This window comes from Colias eurytheme, chromosome 21, assembly GCF_061535395.1.
Source record: "Colias eurytheme isolate Ceu_HAF_F1 chromosome 21, ilColEury1 Martin Lab GWU primary, whole genome shotgun sequence".
Taxonomy (NCBI): domain Eukaryota; kingdom Metazoa; phylum Arthropoda; class Insecta; order Lepidoptera; family Pieridae; genus Colias; species Colias eurytheme.
This window is the reverse complement of record NC_143000.1, coordinates 6891464-6906722: the sequence shown is the minus strand read 5'-3', so window position 1 is coordinate 6906722 and position 15259 is coordinate 6891464. Positions and strand designations below refer to the sequence as shown.

Genomic DNA, 15259 nt, shown 5'->3' with positions numbered 1-15259 from the left:
CACCCGCTATTTCGGCTTGGTGCGATTCTACATTATTTCTGGTGCCGAAACCCGGGAATTTGCGTATCAATTATCATATTCAGAAGCTTATGGTATTACTGGTCACACGTAATTCATAATCTAAAATCAAATTCAATTCCGTTCGTATTAGGTTCTTTGTTTAACAAAGTAGGAAGTTGTTGTAAGATCTATTTAAGCAAACACTTATCTTATCGGTGCTTAAATTCAATTGGCTTAAAACAATTTCATATTCTAAAACTTAATACATATTCAGAAGTACAAGTCAAAGTGTTTAATTATTGTAGGAACTAGTTAAGCAATCACATATTTCATCGGTGCTTAATTTTACATCGGCCTATAGTAATTTCACATTCCAAAGCATAATTCATTCACGTTACAGTTTATCCTAACTACACAACTAATATTAAAACGTAATATTAGGTTAAATCGTAATATAAAATAATTTCATTTCTGGGGGCACGGCAGTGCCCCCGCCAAGTCGAGCAAAAAAAAAGCGGCACGGCCGTACCATCCTTTTCTCGAAGCAATTCGGGCCTTTTTCGACCCCCTATAATTCGGTTGTGGATAAAGCAAGAAACCTGAATCTTCAGTAACTAATCCGGCATTGTATAAACACGGAATATTTAAAATTTCAGTCAATTTGAACCAGTAGTTTAAGAATGACAACTTGTTAAAGTTTCTAAATTTTGTCACTCACTGACTCACCGATCATCAAAAGTCCAAGGCACTTCTAGCAGACTTAGAAGCTTCATATTTGGAATACATATAGAGTTTAGTGTCTTAATCATGGGAAAACTTAAATATTTTGTAATTTCGGTCCAGTTTTCCAAATACACCAACTGCATCAATAACTTTGTAATCCCATATAAATATATGGGATTACAAAGTTATTTATGCAGTTGGTGGTTGGTGGTGGTTATAAATTTAATAGGTGTAGATAGGTACCTACCATATGAGGCAAGGGAGGGGGTATAGGGTGGGTAAGGGTGTGTTTAGCCCATGAAACTGAACAACATTATTACTTGTAAAATGGTCGACGTAATGAAAAACACATGATTGGACATGTCTTGAAGTACGAAAATCTAATAAAACAATATATTATAATTTAAATCTGTTATATATAAATTGTTGGCGCGACTAGCCTCCTTACAGACAGACTGGCCTCTATTGCACGCCTCATAAGCGAAGCGTTGAGGTGGGTACTACTGTCACTTCGCGCAAAACATCTGATTTTTCAAACTTAAAATGTCTTTATCTTAATCTTAATCTTAATATCTTAATCTTATCTTAATACTATTATAAAGGCGAAAGTTTGTATGGATGTATGGATGTATGGATGTATGGATGTATGGATGTATGGATGTTTGTTACTCTTTCACGTAAAAACTACTGAACCGATTACAATGAAATTTAGCACACATATAGAGGGTAACTTGGATTAACACATAGGATAGGTTTTATCCCGGAAATCCCACGGGAACGGGAACTATGCGGGTTTTCCTTTGAAAACGCGGGCGAAGCCGCGGGCGGAAATCTAGTGTATCATACATTGCACTTGTAAGATAATACATACACACACATATTAAGAAAAAACACTATTTTTAACATTCATGATATTTTTGATGTCATTTTTGTTATTTAAACTAGTTAAAAAACAGTTTAAAAAAGTTCTGTCTTGGACGTCCGTGTGTCTGTATGTGCGGAGGATTTTCTTGTTAACACGATAGCGACCGAAATACTTTACTAATCGAGTCTTTTTTTTTCTCTTACGCTTGAGTATGCTCAGGAATAGAACCCTTTCATTTTTCAGGGTCTGATTCGATGTGGTTTAATTGTTATTAAATAAACAAAAATAATAATTAATAAATAATTATTAAAAAAAATTATGAGGCGTGCACTTTTGGATTTTCCAAATTATTTTACTCTATGACTGACAAGCAAAATATACGCCAAAATGACAGAACAATGAAATGTGAATGCCTTCGAGCGAGCGGTAGCCGCACGCATACGTGCGAGCGCCCTCATGCTGTTCGGATGTGCCTCGAAACCTAACCTATAAGTTTGCGATTTTCATTTATAATTTCGATTGATAAATTACATTTACGACTAAAAGGCTTGCTCATTAGTTTACTGATATTATTTGCTTACGATTGGGATGTTGTTTGGTTAATTTTAAGGAACTTACATAAATACCTTAGTCTTCAAATATAATTACTTAATAGTGTCGGTCGGAGGAAGACTACATATAAAAATAAGAAAATATCATAAGACCTTTAACAAAATTCGTTAGAAGTAGATGGTATCAAAAAGAAAGGCTCTACAAAAAGAAGTGAGATCCCATCAAAAACATCCTGTAAAAAACCCAAGTCTCGCAGCTCAGTCTTTCTACCGTCAAAAGTTGTGAGATCCATGTAATACCAAGTCGGTTAATCTATTTAGTGTCTACTTGAAGGACCTTCTGTCTTAAGTTATTACATAAGTTATTATCATGCCAATATTAAAAATATTTAACGTTTTAAACAAATAGATCGACTTGGACATCGCATGAAAACAAAATGAATATTACAATATTATATTAGATTCTTTAGTCTCTCGCGCCTCACGCGATTGAAACTCTCGTTCCTGTTGGTCGGTGGCCCCGCGTCGTGCTGTGTAGTGTGATACATACTAATAACACAGTATTACCATTATTTCCTACAGTAGTGCGACGAATGTACTTGTGCAGAGAAACGGAGGGGAACTGGCGGGGGTCGGGCGACGCGGGCCGCGTAAAGCAAACACGCTTAGTTTGCTTTACCTAGCGCGAAAGGATGACGCAGTCGTATTTTTTGTGTAATAATTTTATTATACATAGGTACTTACATATTCTATTATGGCGCGCACAAACTGTTCGGTTTACGGATGTAAATCTACATTGAAATCCCAGAAGGAAACAATATTTCAGAAAGATTCTATTAATTGTATCTGTTGAATTAAAATCAAATCTATGTACATATATGTTGTCCTCATTATTTTCTAATCAGATTGTACATCCCAATGCGAATGCATTACTTAGTTAAATGTTATAATATACAATTAAGAACATCCAAAAATAAAGTGTCCACGTAAATAATATTTAGCAGTGCAATATCTGTAATTATATATTTATGAACAAATAATTACATCAGATTTAATAATCGCAATTATTTTGAATGTACATATGAATAAAGATTTCATCATAATATTAATAATCACAATTGTTTTATTTCCCATTTGTTGCAACCCTAGCGTATTTTCGTGTGGCAGCGTCATTACCTACGCTGGCGGCGGCATCGCGCGACATCAAAGGCGATTCCTTACTGTAGGAAATAATGGTAATACTGTGCTAATAATCAAATCAAGCGATGTCCAAGTCGATCTATTTGTTTAAAACGTTAAATATTTTTAATATTGGCATGATAATAACTTATGTAATAACTTAAGACAGAAGGTCCTTCAAGTAGACACTAAATAGATTAACCGACTTGGTATTACATGGATCTCACAACTTTTGACGGTAGAAAGACTGAGCTGCGAGACTTGGGTTTTTTACAGGATGTTTTTGATGGGATTATATTAATACTCGGGGGTAAATCGAAAAACATTCTAGCGGCTCGCGCAGCGCATCATCACTTTAACTTGTTATTGTAAGTTATAATCTGTATTCATTCACATTACCGTTTCATGCGATTTTCATCCTTAACTTCATATGCGTAAAGGTGAAATAATAATTTCATTGTTTCATTTTATTTCATTGTTTGAAAAATTACATCGAAGATTAACTTTGTTATTTAATTGTTTGTGTTTAAACGTTTTTACATTTTGTTTATTCGATTTATAAATTTAAATTTAATAAGATGTCTTTATTAACTAAACATACAACTCGGAAGTTAGGTTCTTTGAAAAAATTAAAATCTAAATCGGTGGATGAATATTATACGACTAAGGACTTATCGACATTGCGTAGAAAACGTACTATAGCGCTTAAAAGATTATCGAAGGCGTTAGAAATAGGTAATGCAGCTTTGAGTGATCGTTCACAATACGACCTATTTTTATCGTATCATCAGGAAATTAAACAAATCGTTTCAAATTTCGAAAATGCTCATTTTAATATACTCGATCTGTCAGACGACGCGGATAATGAAACTGAAATTGAGGAACAATTCGATGAATTATATTTTCAAATACAGTCTATTTATATTAGTTTAACTAAACATGATACAAATAATTCGATTAACTCGAACATCAATTCATCGAATATCCGTTTACCTAAAATTACATTGCCACATTTTTCGGGCAATATCAAGCAGTGGCCTGTGTTTTATGATACGTTTAATTCTTTAATTCATAACTCAACCTCAATTTCGGACACGGAAAAGTTTCATTATTTAATTTCTTCTCTTAGCGGGGATGCGTTATCGGTGGTTAAGGCGTTCCCTATGACTCATGAATATTATCGCGACGCGTATGAAGCTCTTATTAATCGCTATAAATGTAAACGAACATTAGCTTTTACTTGTTGGCAAGATATTTTAAACACTAACTTCATGCATAACAACGCAACTGAGTTTCAAAAGTCACTCGACTTATTCGATGAAAATTTAAATATTTTAAAATCTATTGAGTTACCGATAGATCGTTGGGATTTTGTTTTAGTTTACCATATTTTATCAAAATTAGACAAGAACTTACGCCGCGATTTTGAGGAGAAATATTCTAACGTGGAGTTGCCGTCTTATGATCAATTAAGGGGTTTTTTGCGTTCCAAATGCGAAGCCTTATTACGAGATACACATTTTTCTGGTATGAACAAATCTTTAAAGCCTTCGACTACTCAAAATCAATCAACGAAACGTTTCAATTCAAATGCACTTGTTGCTATGAACAATAGAGGTAATTCGAACGATAAGTCTAAAGTTTATTCAAGTAGCTGCGCGTATTGCCATAAGTCGCATTCTATTTTTTCTTGTCAAGATTTTATTAGTAAATCGATTGACGATCGTATGGCTATTGCCACTCAAAACAATTGGTGCTTTAATTGCCTGAAGCCATCACATCAATTAAAAAATTGCAAATCTATTTTTTCGTGTCGTATGTGTAAGCGTAAACATCACACCTTACTCCATCGCGATCATAACACTAAGATCGAATCAAATCAAATCGGGTCGTCGCTGGTGTCAAGGTCACATACGAATCATACAGTGCTGTTAGCCACAGCTATCGTTCAGGTTAAGGATGCTTCAGGTAATATGCAATCGTTTCGTGCCCTGTTTGATACGGGCAGTCAGAGCAATTTCATAACAGAATCAGCAGTAAAACTTTTAAATTTAACGCCGGCTTCAACAACCGCGGCAATAAGTGGCATAGGGGAAGCGGATGCACCTATTATCGGTGACGTCACTTGTTCTATCGGCACTAACGGTCGAATTCTATTTAACTTGGATATGCACGTCATATCTAAAATATGTGGCGATCAACCTATCGCTCAACTTAATTCATCAAGTTGGTCCCATATTAAATCGTTGCCGTTAGCGGACCCTGGTTTCGATATACCTGGTCCCATTGACATTTTGCTTGCTGCTGATGTATTCGCTGACTCTGTTCTTAATCAACATATCAAGGGAGGTGTCAACCAACCTACCGCGTTTAATTCAATCTTTGGTTGGCTACTTCTAGGTAAAACTAATATTTCATGTAGTAGTCTGTTGCAGACGTTGCCTGTAATCGATAATGATTTAAATTCATTAGTTCATCGTTTTTGGGAATTAGATTCAGTACCGCAAACTTCAATGCTAACTCCAGATGAGTTATTATGCGAACGTAAATTCGTTGAAGAACACACACGTGATGAATCTGGGCGTTATATTGTTCGTATTCCGTTTAAGAATAATTCAGAACCGACATTTGAGGGCTCTCGCGAAGTTGCTTTGCGTAGGTTCTATGCTATCGAACGTAGGTTGTCACGTGACGCTTTGTCAACTTTATGTCTGATTACATCGAAAGTGGTCACATGACAGTGGTTCCTGCAGCACAAGTTGGTACAGGAAAATATTACATACCTCATCATTGCGTTCTACGCCCTGACTCTGCGACCACACGCCTCCGCGTTGTATTCGACGCTTCTGCGAAGGATATACATTCTAAGTCACTGAATGACACACAACTTATCGGCCCAAAGCTACAACCGAATATTTTAAATCTACTTTTACGCTTTAGGGAACACAACGTTGTCTTCATGGCTGATGCTCGTCAAATGTTTAGACAGATTGTAGTAGCACACGAACATCGTGATTACCAACGTATTTTCTGGAGGAGTTCTCCTGATGAGCCCCTTTTAGAATATCGTTTAAATACAGTCACATATGGATTAGCTTCGTCTCCGTTTCTCGCTTGCCGTACTCTTCGACAGCTTGCTGAAGATGAGGGAGATTCTTGTCCACTCGCAAAACGAGTACTACTGTCTGATGTTTATTGTGATGACGTCACAACCGGATTTTCATCGTTAGAGGTCGCTCAGGAAGCAAAGTCGCAGATTATTAAACTTTTTAAGTGTGGACAGTTTGAACTTAGGAAGTGGGCTAGTAATAAACCGCAGTTATTGTCTGATCTACCCAGTGATAGTTGTTTGACTGGATCCATATCGTTAGACAATTCTGATAATCAAATTCTTAAGGTATTAGGTCTTAAATGGAATCCATCCACAGATACGTTCGTTTTCGAAATTGAATCTACTTATCGGCCATGTACTAAGCGGTCAATTCTTAGTGAACTCGCTAGGGCTTTCGATCCGTTAGGTTTTTTATCTCCCATCACAATTCAATCAAAATGTTTAATTCAGAAGTTGTGGATTCTCGGCGTTGGATGGGACCAAACGCCGCCTAACGAGATCATCAATACATGGAACAAGCATCGCACTCAACTTAATCTTTTGAGTGAACTTCTAATTCCTCGGCAACTTACCTGCACGGATGCTGTATCGTATGAGCTACATGGGTTTTGTGGCAGTTCTACCCTTGCATACGGAGCTGTCATCTATTTACGTGTTACAGATGCTGTTGGTAATATTCATGTTTTCTTCGTTTGCTCTAAGGCTCGAGTTGCACCTCTTAAACATACATCGTTACCACGACTCGAGCTCTGTGCTGCAGTTCTTCTATCAGATCTTTACAAATTTGTAAAAGATACGTATCTTTCTCGTATTCATATTGATTCTGTATATTTGTGGTCTGACTCAACTATCGTTTTGTCTTGGCTGCGTTCTCATTCTTCGCGTTGGACAACATTTGTCGCGAATCGTGTCAGTCACATACAGGATATCACCCCTACAGACTGGTGGCATCATGTATCCTCAGGTGATAATCCTGCTGATTTGTGTTCACGAGGTTTATTTCCGAGTGAGCTTGTGCACAATGCCTTATGGTGGGCGGGACCGTGCTGGTTAACCCAAAGTAGTGATACTTGGCCTACGGATACAGCTGTTGTCACATCAAATGAGGAGAAGGTCGTTATGGAGAAGGAGCAACGTAAGGTAGCTCTTTCCGCTGAAGAGAGAGCTCCAATCGAACCAACAATAATTGACTCTTTACTTAATCGTTATTCATCATTTCAAACAATCGTTAACATTTTGGCATTTGTATATCGTTTTATCAATAACTCTAGAACCCCAGCTCAAGCTAATCGTAATAATTTCATTAATAACGTTGAAAGACATAACGCATTATTAAAAATCGTTAAACATGTACAGAGTCAGGTCTTTTCAAACGAAATTGCTAATCTTAAATCAAACAAACTTTTATCGAAACCTTTTCGAAAACTCAATCCATTTATCGATCGATTAGGTATTCTCAGGGTGGGCGGTAGAATTTCACGCGCAGGTTTAGAATACGAACAAAGGCATCCAGCCTTTCTACCGTCTGATCATCCATTAACGTTTTTAACTATCGACAACATTCATCGTAACTACTTGCATCCAGGCCATTTCCTTACCTTAGAGCCTTTGACAGCTGTCCCTGATGAAGATCTATCAAATGTTAATATAAGTCGGCTTCATCGGTGGCAGTTGTTACAATCATTTCGCCAGAGTTTTTGGTCCAAATGGAAACACGAGTATCTTAACTCACTAACACAACGCGCCAAATGGACTAAGGATTCTAAACCGCTTCAGATAGGCTCAATGGTGATAATTAAGGATGAAAATCGTGCGCCACTACAATGGTCTCTTGCCAGAGTAGTGGATCTTTTACCCGGTTCTGATGGTGTAGCTCGGATTGCAGTAGTTAAAACAGCGAAAAATCATATAATTCAAAGACCGTTGGTTAAGTTATGCCCTCTACCAATCGAGGACTAGCTTAAATCGTTTATCTTTCTTTAGTATCGTAAGGTATCTAGACATTAAGTTATCGTTAGCAATAAGATATCGTGTCTGTGTAACATCTATCGTGTTATACAGAATCAATTAGTTAGGTAACTAGTTTTTATCGTAATCAATAAGTATCATCAATAATTATGCGGATCATTCTTATCGTTCTCGTTCCCATTATGTTCTATTTATCGTCTGACCAGAAAATACCATAGGCATTTTGGTGGGCGGGATGTTTCGTTACCGTGTAATTGATCGTGGTGTCTATTATCGATGTTTGGCACAGAGTATGCAAACAAAGGTTGTCAAATTATTTTGCAACTGTCATGCACCACGACAGTCGAGACCTTAATCTGTGGTCGACACTTGTACTTCCGCATTCGATCGAGCCGCTCCTCTGCAGTGTGCGCGCGCGGCGGCCATTGAAACACGTGTATCGCATCGGATAATTGGGCGCAAATTCATCGAGTGCTGCAGCATCTCCAAGGTACGTGGTGCATTGTTTTTGCTGCTCACTATTTCCGAACATCGATTTTGTGTTAACGTAATTTTCCCTAATGTAGTAGAAGCCACCCGCTATTTCGGCTTGGTGCGATTCTACAGAGTGATTCAAGAGGAAGGTTTATGTGTATAATAACATCCATTAAATAGTGGAGAAGTACTGTTATTTTTGAGGTTTCTAATGTGATGTCGTAAATAATTACATTTATTCCGCTTACATTGCAAATGCAGGCTGAACCCTACGAGTTTTATCAAAATAATGTACAAAGTATTGTACACATTGAAAAAGTCCAGAAAAGTCCGCGATGGTATATGTCTATCTCTTATGGATAACCCACAATAACTTTTTTTGTCATTTACTTTTTACGACAAATAATGGCTAATTTTCGAAGCGATTTTAACCAATACAGCAATAATCCTTAACCAATTAAATACCTTGAATACATTGTTCATTTAATATAGATCTATATGGCCCTTTACACCGTATGATTTAAGTGAATATTTTCGAAGATATTACAGATTTAAAAATTGCGGGAAGTAGCGTTTGCGGCGGTACCGGCCGGCCGCCTGGCTATATATTTTATACCCGTGCGAAGCCGGGGCGGGTCGCTAGTTAATTTATAACTCAAACATTTATATTAAGCTATTGCATAGCTTCTATCGCGGGCCTTGAGCGCGGGGACCGAATCCAGAAATTGCGTAACGAAAAACCTCACGCTCCCCACTCCGACGGGCGCGGAGGTGTGGCTTGAAGGCATAGCATGCAATAGCTTTACCGCGGCAGTCCCCGAGTGCCACACTGTTGACGACTGGTTCTAGATTTTAGGTGGCGAAAGAAGATGAAAATAAACTTGTGCGTATATAAGTAGTTTAATAATTAAAATTACAGAATGCGTTTGGTAGATTAATTTTAGTGAGGGAGTGTCCTGCTCAGCGGTTGCGTGGCGAGTCGAAGTCGTAGAGGACAGTGGGGTCAATCCGCGGCCAATCGCACGGCGCCGCGACGTGACGATGCGATGACGCAGTCGCAACGCTCCGTTCTGCACGATTTTGTTGCGGCAACATGCTCCCGGCCTTGGAACGTGCTGGTTCCAACGAACTGTCGACCACGAAGCGAAGAATCAGCTATCTGGTGAAGGAAGCGGACAAATTTTAGTGAACGCCCGACGCACGATGCCGTCTGCAGTACGAATGTCGGCCACTCGTGCTACTCCATCCTTCCCCGGATATGTCGCGTGGATGCGCCCCAAGCTCCACTTCAACGGCGGCAATCGGTCGTCCTTAATGAGAACGAGCGTGTTCTCCTTGAGCTCCCCCTTGTGCTGGTGCCATCTGGTTCGCGTTTGCATCTCGGAGACATACTCTTTGGACCAACGATTCCAAAAGTGCTGGCGTATTTGTTCCACCCTCTGGAACCTCGGGAGACGAAGCTCAGGCACGTCGTATAGCAGCTCAGCCGTTACAGGTGCAGTCAGCGGACGACCAACCAGGAAATGTGCAGGGCTAAGTGGAAGGAAATCATTGGGATCTGTGGAAAGATGGGTCAAAGGACGGGAGTTCAGGACAGCTTCAACCTGGGTCAATACTGTGCTAAACTCCTCGAACGTTAAATGTGCGTTACCTACTACACGTTTGAGATGGTGCTTGCAGCTTTTTACTCCAGCTTCCCACAATCCCCCGAAATGACTAGCGTAAAAGGGTATCATTTTAAAATTAATATTTTGCGAAGTTGCATATGCTTTAATTTCATCAGAACAGGTAGCTAAAAATTTTTTGAACTCATTCATGAGACCGACAAAATTCTTCCCATTGTCAGAAAAGATAGTCACGGGTTTACCTCGCCGCGATATAAAACGTTTCAAAGCTAATAGATATGATTCCGACGATAGATCGCTAACAAGTTCCAAGTGAACCGCGCGTGTAACAAAACATATAAATAAGCATATGTACGATTTTTGCAACTTAGCACCTCTGCCTTTGCGATTCAACGTGAACACTGGGCCAGCGTAGTCGACACCACAACGTATAAACGGATAACCTGGGTCCAGACGCTCCTGCGGTAGATCCCCCATAATAGGCGCGACGGTAGTCGGTTGTAGTCGTGCGCAGCGCATGCACGAATGTACCACCTTCCTAGCGAGGTTTCTGCCGCCGACCGGCCACCACATCTCTCTGATCGTAAACAGTAGAAGCTGTGGCCCGGCGTGGAGTAAACGTTCATGCTCGAACCGAAAAAGCAAAAGGGAAAAATGATGATTAGCTGCGATTAAAATAGGAAATTTTTTATTGAAACTAAAATTTGGCGAATTTTGAATACGCCCACCTACACGAATTAAATTATTATTTGCGTCAAAGAATACATTTAATTTAGAAATTTGATTGTAGCCTGATATATTCGTTATATTTTTATTATTTTTAAGCGCATAGTAAATATCGGGAAACGATTCCTGTTGACTCAACTTTGCTAACGTTAATTCAGCACGATTTAATTCCTCGACTGATAATAAACCTGTCCACTTATTAGTTTTATTTCGCGCGTTATTAATAAAACGTAATACATAAGCAGCTGCGCGTTTAAGTCTATTATATTGTGAAAATCGAGAAAAAATAATTAAATTATCGTTTAAATTATTACTTATGTGACAACAAATATTTGTAGATTTAATTTCCGGTAAATCTGTATTAATTAATTTGGAATGTTTTAAATCGGACAATTCAAAATGTACATTATGTAAAAATAACGGACCCTCCCACCATAAAGATGAGGAGCTAAGCGCTTCTAGACTTTGCCCGCGTGAGACTAAATCGGCTGGATTATCCTTGCCTGCGACGTGACGCCATGGATGTTCCTTGGTCAGCTCGTGAATCTCTGCCGTCCTATTTTGAACATAAGGTTTTAATAAATTAATAGGCATACCTAACCAACCTAAAACGATAGTTGAATCTGTCCAAAATACAATTTTATCAAAATTTGAACGCAGTGATCCAATAAGCTTATAATATAATCGTGCACATAACGTGACGCGGTATTCGTAAACTACTAAGAAAAGATAATCCATTTATAAACTTATCCCATATTAGCGAAATTTCGTTAGGAACCGATTCATCCCACGTCAATTTTAACAACCAACATCTTTGTAATAAATGCTTTGCGATAGTAATAAACGGACTTAATAATCCTAGCGGATCGTATATTTGTGAAGCACACGATAAAATAATACGTTTTGTCACTACTTCACTCTTTTGTATAATCTGCGTGAAATAATAAATATAATCATCGAGACTATTCCATCCGATACCTAACGTTTTATTGTTACAAGTTTTATTCAGTAAACATAGATCGTGTGTTTGCGATTCATTAACGCTAGGCGTAATTAAATTTAAATTATGACTAAAAATCCATTTTCGTAATTTAATACATGCTGAATCTAAAAGACTACTAGTTTCTTTACAAATATTTTCTAATTCGGATATAGAATTCGATGAAACTATGAGATCGTCAACGTAAAAACAATTATTAATAGTATCGGCTACATACGGAATATTCGAGTGTTTGGCTAATTCCTTTAAACACCTACAACTTAGATACGGTGCGGATGCCGTTCCGTACGTCACGGTGTTGAGTCGGTACACCCTCAGCGGCTCTGAGGGATCATCCCGCCACAAGATCAGCTGCAGGTCACGCTGATCTTCAGCAATATTCAATTGCCTGTAAAATTTTTCAATGTCAGCGCATGCAACATACCTATTCTCGCGAAAACGTAATAAAATAGAAATCAAGTCACCTTGAATAGCAGGTCCAATCATTTGTATGTCGTTTAATGATACGCCGGAACTAGACTTCATACTCGCATCAAAAACTACGCGTAATTTAGTTGTGGTGGCGTGCTCCCTAAACACACCATGATGCGGTAGGAAATAGTGCGGATTCCCATACGTATTGACGAGACTCATATGACCTAAATTAATATACTCCTGTATAAAATCAGAATACATCTTTTTATAATTAGTATTTTGCTGAAGACGTTTCTCTAACGCGTAAAAACGACGTTCAGCTTGTGCGCGTGTATTACCTAATAACTCAGGTGATTGTTTCAACGGAATTGAAACACAGAAACGACCATCGGAAAGTCGACGTGTTGTGCGAATAAAATGTTCCTCACAAGCAATATTATCTTCGCTCGATAATTGCTGTAATTTATTGCTAGGCGCGGATAATTCTTCTAATTCCCAGAAATTCCTAACTAACTTATCGAGTGAATCATCTTCCGTGGATAATGTCGAATAATTACAATTAATATGTGATAATTTTTTATTACTAGTATACGGAAAAGATTTAATTGCACCTGACACTATCCAACCTAATTTGGTATTTTGAAGGAAAGGACCACTTTTCAGGCGCATTTTTCCTTCAGTTATTAATTCCCAAAATAAATCAGCACCGATCAGTAAATCAATAGGTTGACTTTCGTAAAAATTGGGATCAGCTAACAATAAATTGTGAGGAATATTAAATTGATTTAAATTAACCGTGGTTGTAGGCAATTTTGATGTAATTTGGGGCAAAATCAAACATTGAAAACGGGCAGTGAAGCTCCCGTCGCGCGATTTAATTTCAATGTTACAAGATTGCGAACATTGCGTAATAGAATTACCTACACCGTGAATATGTTGAGTGGACTGTAATATTCGTATATTTAATTTATTTGCAAACGATTGCGTTATAAAGGATCGCTCGCTTCCGCTATCTAGAACTGCGCGTGCGCAATAATACTCACCCGATTCATTATATACTTCAACTATCGCCGTAGACAATATGACAATCTGTTGCGAAGAATTGTCATCCTTTGTATGCATAACGGTTTGTGCGTGATTAATACATTGAAGTTGCATGTGTGCGTTATCTACTGAAACCACTGAAACGGGATGCGTATTAGTAAGCGAGGGGTGCTCGTACGTAGTTAACGTCACTGTATTTTGTTGAATTGGTGATAATTTAATTGCATCACAAAGTAAACTATTGTGCTTTTGTTCACACTTTCTACACGGACCAAAAAGACAAGTACCAACTAAATGACCTGGGCGCATACAATTAATGCATAAGTTTTTATCATTTATGAAATTAACCCTATGTTGCGGAGATAAGTCGAGAAACTTCTGGCATGAATACAGCTGATGCCTTTCGTTACATAGCAAACATGACTTGTAATGGCTGCGCGACTTATTGGATTGCGATTTAGATTGTTTGTTATCCGAAACTATGTTGCAATGAATTTTGGATGATGAATTTTTATTTTGGTAAGTGGAAAATTTATTTGAGTTATTTGAAATACTAGGTTTACTGTGATTTACGGATAGTGTAGTTAATAAATCGGCTTTTTCTTTAATGAATTCTAATAAATCGTTTAGTTTAATAATTTTGTCCTTATGTAATTTATAAAATGTGTTTTTATATTGTTCCCACTCGCGTTCAGTGGTAGGATCTAACTTTGAAACTACGATATAAATAATCAAAGTGTCCCAGTATTCCGTGGGTTCTCCTAAGATTTTAAGAATACGTAAATTTTTTAAAACTGTATCAATTAAATTGTGTAATTGAATAGCCGATTCTCTTGAGACGTTTTGAAGTGAAAATATTGCTTTAATGTGACTTTGCACTATCAATCGCGTGTTATTAAAACGGTGTAATAAAAGCTCCCATGCAACCATATAATTTTCGGATGAAAATTCTACGTTTTCTATAACGATTTTGGCATCGCCTTTTAAACTCGCCTTTAAATAATGGAATTTTTGAACCGGTGGTATTGTTTTCGAATTGTGAATTAAGGATGAAAACGTGTCGCGAAATTCTACCCAGTGTTCATGTGAACCGTCAAAGCTAGGTACAGAAATAGTCGGTAATTTTACTGAATCGTTATTAAAATTGTTACAGGTCGTATGGTCGTGCGCTAAGGAACAGTCAATGGATTTATTAACAGATCTATCCTCGGAATTATCTGGGTTTACCATGCAGTCCAGCATCGCCAGGACAACATAATATTCCCTCTCAAACTCTACGCGTGATTCTATGAGTTTATCCGTTTCTGACTCCGGGACAAGATCTTCGATTTTACTTTGTACTTGGTTGAAATCGTTCATTAAACTTTGTGCACCTGGTATACGTAATTTTAGTTCTGCCCTTTGATGTGTATCAAGATCCACGTTTTCAAAAGACGAAACATATTTCTTAAAATTCGTTAACCTGCATTTGATTAACCCCCTTTTTTTCCTCAAATCCTTAAGCTCCTTTTGCTCAGAAAGAGACATAATGACTGAAGTAAAAAGCTACAAGTACTTACGTGCCACGTGAAGCAGATT

General features: G+C 37.8%; 1 protein-coding gene and 1 long non-coding RNA gene across 2 annotated transcripts; both read left to right on the top strand.

The window, feature by feature from the left end:
• Nucleotides 1–6025: 6025 nt before the first annotated feature.
• On the top strand, nt 6026–9863 carry LOC149899246 (uncharacterized). The gene is made up of 3 exons (XM_090114626.1): nt 6026–7100; nt 7371–7570; nt 9792–9863. The coding sequence occupies exons 1-3, from the start codon at nt 6026–6028 to the stop codon at nt 9861–9863; spliced, it is 1347 nt and encodes a 448-aa protein (XP_089970752.1).
• Nucleotides 9864–13287: 3424 nt separating this feature from the next.
• LOC149899245 (uncharacterized) lies at nt 13288–15058 on the top strand. Its single transcript, XR_016457965.1, has 2 exons — nt 13288–14200; nt 14835–15058. It is a non-coding gene; the product is annotated as an uncharacterized LOC149899245 (long non-coding RNA).
• Nucleotides 15059–15259: the final 201 nt, after the last annotated feature.